Below are 5,932 nucleotides of genomic sequence, written 5' to 3' on the forward strand. Positions count from 1 at the left end.
CCAGCACCGGCGCCACGACCAGTAACAGCGGCAGCAGCAGTACTACAGCCCTCTCAGAGCCACAGAGATTCACTCAGGTGTTAGTTACAACATAAACTGCACCGTTTCCAAAGTTTGGTGTTGAACAGAAGCCCACCGCGGTCATTAAAGACTCCGGAGCTGCTGCTGGGGAGACCCTGCAGCAGGGCTGCCATCAGCTCACTGGCACCAGTCTGTTTTACACGTGTGTGTCTGCCACAGCCCAGCGGGGGCAGCATTACGGCCTGCAGTGGCACGAGCTGCTCAGTTAGCGCGGCAGCTCCGGCTCTCATTACACACACAACATCTCATTACAGCTCACCGTGGGGTGATGATGACAGAGGGACCCTGGCCCACTCTGTCAGGCTGTGGAGGAGGGGGGGTCGGGGGGGGGGGTACACACCAGGGGACCCCCGTAGTCACTGACGGACCATTAGCGGAGACCAGCAGAATCAGGGCTGGATGTTGCGGACGCTGCAGCTGTCGGCCGTGGACGCTGCCCTCATTTAACGGGTGTGTGGTCAAACCATAGACCGTGTATAAGACGTGGACGTAGCCGTGCATTTGTAACAGAAAGTTATAACAGCGATGTCCCCTTTTTTAGAAAATACGTTTGTTGAACCTAAGTTTGCAACTAAGAATGGTTTGTGTTCCGAGAAACAATTATTGTTTTCAAAACAACAATAATTTCACGACTCCTGATCATCTACACCAGGGATGTCAAACATAAGGGCCGCGGGCCAAAACCGGCCCGCTACGGGGGTTCAATCCGGCCCACTTGATTTACTTTGAAGTGAAAAATGTTGATGTTTTTTCAAAATATATTTCATTAAATATGAATATGAATAATATATATATGAAGTACTTGTGCTTATTTGCAAGAAAACAAAAGAGGGAGCAAAACCAGGGGGTTAAGGTTAGACTCAGGGTCAATTGAGTGAGGTAGTGCATTAAGGTTAGGGTCAGGGGTCAAGGTCTACTAGAAGAGCAGCTGCATTTTTTAAATTAAATTTTTAAGTCCATGAGTCCAATAAGAATTTCATATTTTGTTCAATGCAGATTATAAAAAAATGTATATTTCTGACTACATTTGTCTGAATATTTTCTTCCCCAGGGAACAACTTTAGAAAAGATTCCGCCATTTTCACAACAAATCTAGACAAACGCTACCGATCGGTGTCTGCTTCCTGTTCCGTTTATAACTGATCTGACTCGCGCCTTGTTGAGGTTACAGCAGGTGGCGTCGGTGGGAGAGAGAACGCTGATGACAAGTGAACCTCCTGCAGCGCCCCTGAAGCTGAGACAAGCACACAGAGGAGCAGCCGTCCCCCCTCAGAGAGAGCCATGTCACGGTAAAAGGAAATGAAGCGGAGCAGCTGTCAATCTCCGGTGGTTCCGCGGTGAAGGTGAAATTAATTTACATGAATAAAAATGCTGACGCGTGGAAAAGGAAATGTAATAAGGTCAGATGAATATTAGATTTTTCCTCTTATCTCTCTTTCGCTCTTGCTGCGGCTCAGACAAACTCCCTTCCTGTTGTTTTTAACGACCCCTCTGGTACGTGAGTTTTTTCAGGGGTTGTGGGGGGGGCAACTTTAATGCTTATCTAAGCAGCTTTGTTTTATTGTTGTTAAAATACTCATGGACTCCTTGGACTTCTCAGGTGTTTCTTCCTCCGTCTCTTCTCTCTAATGCACTGACACTTTTGGTCATTTTGGTCGTGACGGGACGGTTTTGAAACATTTTGGGTTTTTCCACTATTTATTTATTGTTAAAAATGACTTAATTAAGGTTCATTTACTGCTTTTATTCCCAGGATTTACATACAATATGCACAGCAAAAATCATGGCAATGTTTCTTGGGTGTGGATTTGGGAGGAAGAATGGTGTGGCATTTGAAAATATGAAGTTTTCAAATTATTTTTTTCCTACTTTTTATTTATTGAGATGTTTTTCTAGCCACTAAGAAAACTGTGGTACAGAGATGCTTTTCTAGCCACTAAGAAAACTGTGGTATTTGGTTTTTTACTCACTTCCACTTGTAAAAGTCACTGTTCGTGTTTTCTAAAGTACTTCTTATTGTATTCCAGGTATTTTTGAGTTACAGGGATATTTCCATGTTTATAAAAACCTCCCCTCCCCACTGTGGTGCGTGATTAACATTTGCCTCCATCCCTACTGTCACATCAATCAATCATGTTGTTGATTCACTGTCATTCCATAAATACTCTGTACTCTGTAATATTCATCATTTTAATATCTCACGGTTTAGTAAATCTGTGACGTTACCTTGAAGGATTTGGGTTGAATTATCAGTTATTCTCATTATTCCATACCATTCTACTCCTTTTCCAAACCTATTTGTTCCCCTAATATACTGTGTCTTAACGGCCTATTATCTCTAACGACCTCTTATCGTTCCACACCTCAGCTGTTTTTATGTTAATGCCGGTAATTTAAAGGAGAAACTTAAAACTGATCATAAAGCCTTCAGATGTTCTTTCTCTCGTCTAATTCTGTCTCTGTAGCTCCTCCAGTCTCCCCCCAACTCACCCCCATCCTCACCCCCAACAACATCCCACAGACTCCTCCAGCTCAGTGAACTCATAGATGTTACCTCCTACCCGGGGTTTAACAATTTATGGGTTTGATTCTGGCTCCCAGTCCCCGCGTGGGTCATTGAATCTCTGCGTTGCGTCATAAAAACTGCACCAAGGATCGGAAACCTCTAACAGCCCAGCTCGCCTGTAGACTTTCACATCTGAGCCCCCCTGGTGGTGAGCCAGCAGAGTCGCGTGTGTGTGCAGACTGGAGACAATGGTGTGATGTGGAAACAGAGAGAGTTCGGAGCGTTAGCGCTGCCTGCTAGGAGAACAGTCAGGTACACGAACATGTCGTTTAATACGGAGAAACAAAAAGCTCTGAGTTCCAGCTAACTATCTATCTGGAACCAGGGGTGTCAAACATATGGTCCGCGGGCCCTGGTTCTAGATAGATAGTTAGCTGGAACTCAGAGCTGGTCCACTTGATGAATTCTGAAATTAAAATAAGTCATTCATTATAATTAATTATTTAAAAAATAATTCTAATCACAGACAATTAAAGCACCCCATCCAACAGGGGGCACTGTGGTAAGGTAAGACCACTACCCATTCTACACCCATGTGGCCCATATTGTATTTCATTGTGCAGCAAAATCACTTAAAAGCACCCTCTGCTGTTTTTAGTTATCTTTTATCTCAGCTAACGGCGCTGGTCAGAGACGGTCAGACTTTTATTCCACTATAACACAGCTTCTCCTCTGGACAAGGAGCAGAGCCGTTAAGGACAACACTGATTGGCTGTTCAGGTCTGAGGGACACAGAGGGACACAGACCAGAAGCTCGCCTCATAAACTTTAGGAACCAAAGCTTTTCTTATTTAGCATTCTTATTGTTTGCCACTTTCATTCTAAAATCCAAGATACGTCATTCACTTAGCTTAGCTTTAGCCTAGCGGGTGGTTGCAGTAATTCCTGGATCCTCGAACGCATCTCTTCCCAGGTAACTTCTACCTGTCAGAGACAGAATGAATTTCATTTTCCACAGTTCTACACACTCAGGCTACTGGATATAAAATCTGCCCCTTTTGCTCAACACCAGGGGGCATTAAAAGCCCAGAGTGAATTCAGAGATCATCATTTCTCAGTGGAGTTTGTCCCTGAGAGGACAGACCTGTCACTGAGACCCACCCTGCTGGACCCAGACACATCAGTCAAACTGCTGAGTCAGCACAACCGGTGAGGAAAACTGAGGAAGAAAATGCACAACATGTGCCACATTTCCTGCTGGTTTATAAGAAAATAAATAAATAAATAAAACCAGAAACGGTCATTTTTTTGAAGTCAAATCTGAACAGCTGCTACCATCAGATCATTAATTACTATGTTTTACAGCATTTGGTGATAATTAAAAATCAACATTTCAAACAGACGACAGGACATAAAAATTCATTTCCGTCCATCTGATAGTTAGAAATGAGTGATGACGGATGAATGTCCTGTTAATAACGACCGTCCTCCGTCAAACACTTTGGTGGTAATGAACCGAACAGACCTGCACGTCCACCTGGGACACGATCACAGGCTGAGTCGGTCGTAAACTTAATTAAACAGGGCTTTTCCTTACCGTTATTCATTATGAATGTGAAACAATAAATGATAATATCTGGGTCACATGGGGAGGAGGTGGGGGGGCGGGGCTTATTTAATTATTCCACCATGTCACCTGACCTCCATGTTGTCATTATCCTACTGCACTGTGTCATTTTTTATTTGAACAAATCTTCGTCGTTGTCTTTCCAACTTATTTTAATTTTAATTATTTCTAAGTATTATTTATCCTATCACGTCTGAGCACAGGACGATGTCTTATGCTGCTCTAAGATATAGAAAAACTAATACATTATTATACTGTATAATAATATAATGTTAAATGTTGTATGTATATATATTATTTATATTTGAATTATTTTATAAACATTTTCTAAAAGATAAAATAATTATATACAAGGAATAAATACCAGTGGCTCTTATTACATCTAAAGGGAGGGGGGAAAAAAATCAGTCCTAAGACTTGACATAAATGTATGTGGCGCCACCCAGTGGGTGATGTCAGATCCTCAGTAAATGAATGAACAAAAAAAAAAAAACATTTTAAAGAAAGAAAGAAATATATTATTCCTCAGGATTCCTTCTTTAAAAATAAGAATTATACAAATGTGTTGGAAAAGAAAAAATAAAAGTCTTCCAAATAATTCATATTTGTTAAGTTATGATGAAGTTAGTCCAAGATGTTCCATCAGAAATGTTTTGCTCTCAGGGTCTTCTCCCGGCTGAATTTGATTTCATTCAGCAACAACAACACAATAATAACTGAATTAATTATGATGTTTATAATATATTTTATGTTGTACTTAAACATACATATTCTCTACTGAACTTGCAAATGTCCTACTAAAGCGCATTGCATTTAATACACTTCAATAAAAACAAATTGATAGCTTTGCTCATCACTATGACTCTCATAATTATGAGAAAAGATCTTGAAATTATAACAAAACAAAAACTGCTTTAGTGTTTCCGTACTTGGTGGAATCATTTGAGGTGAGAAGAAAATAAAGCAGATTTTTTTTTCTAAAGTCGTCATGTTTCTTTGTTTCGTTGACATCTCTGTGTTTTTAAATCCTCCAAACTGTGTCAACGTCAAGTCAGACATGTCTTTAACGCGAGGAGGCGTTTCTGTAAAAGGACAGCATGTCGTCCAGACTCTGAAAAGTCGTAGGCGTGGGCTGATCAGGCTGACCGGGCGGATCAGGCTGACCGGGCTGATCAGGCTGACCGGGCGGATCAGGCTGACCGGGCGGATCAGGCTGACCGGGCGGATCAGGCTGACCGGGCGGATCAGGCTCAGGCTGAGACTGGGAGGCATTCTGCTGTTGAGGTGGAAACTGAGGCAGATACTGGGGTGGAAACTGGGGTAGATAGTGGGGTGTATATTGGGGTGTATACCGGGGTGGATACTGGGGTGGATAGGCAGGAGGCATGTGAGGTGGAGCTCCGAACTGAGGAGGAAACGGAGGAGGGAAGGGTGGATAAAACGAAGGAGGAGGAGGAGGAGGGTAGTGAGGATTAAAGGGTGGAGCAGACACAGGAGGTGAAGTGACAGGGAGCTGAGGCAGGGGGCACTGTGGTGAAGAAGTGCTCTGATGTTCCTCAGGTTTTGGTGAAGCTGTGACTTCAGCCTGAGGCTGTGAGTCCTCTCTGCTCTCAGAGGTTTCCTCTGGCTCTGGCTCTGGCTCTGGCTCTGGCTCTGCCTTCATCCAGTTGTAGGACTTTTTGTACTTTTTGACTTGAGGTTCATTTTTCTTCCCATCT

The 5,932-nt window shown here is 42.8% G+C and overlaps 1 protein-coding gene across 1 annotated transcript in view; it reads right to left on the reverse strand.

Moving 5' to 3' along the window:
- Positions 1 to 4,942: 4,942 nt before the first annotated feature.
- Positions 4,943 to 5,932, reverse strand: part of ccdc174 (coiled-coil domain containing 174) — a 4,155-nt gene continuing 3,165 nt past the window's right edge. Inside the window, exon 11 of the mRNA XM_008319973.3 lies at positions 4,943 to 5,932. This exon is cut by the window's right edge and continues 58 nt beyond it. Within this exon, the coding sequence (XP_008318195.1) occupies positions 5,278 to 5,932 (655 nt within the window). The 3' untranslated portion in view covers positions 4,943 to 5,277.

This window comes from Cynoglossus semilaevis, chromosome 11 (assembly GCF_000523025.1).
Source record: "Cynoglossus semilaevis isolate Cse_v1.0 chromosome 11, Cse_v1.0, whole genome shotgun sequence".
Lineage (NCBI taxonomy): Eukaryota > Metazoa > Chordata > Actinopteri > Pleuronectiformes > Cynoglossidae > Cynoglossus > Cynoglossus semilaevis.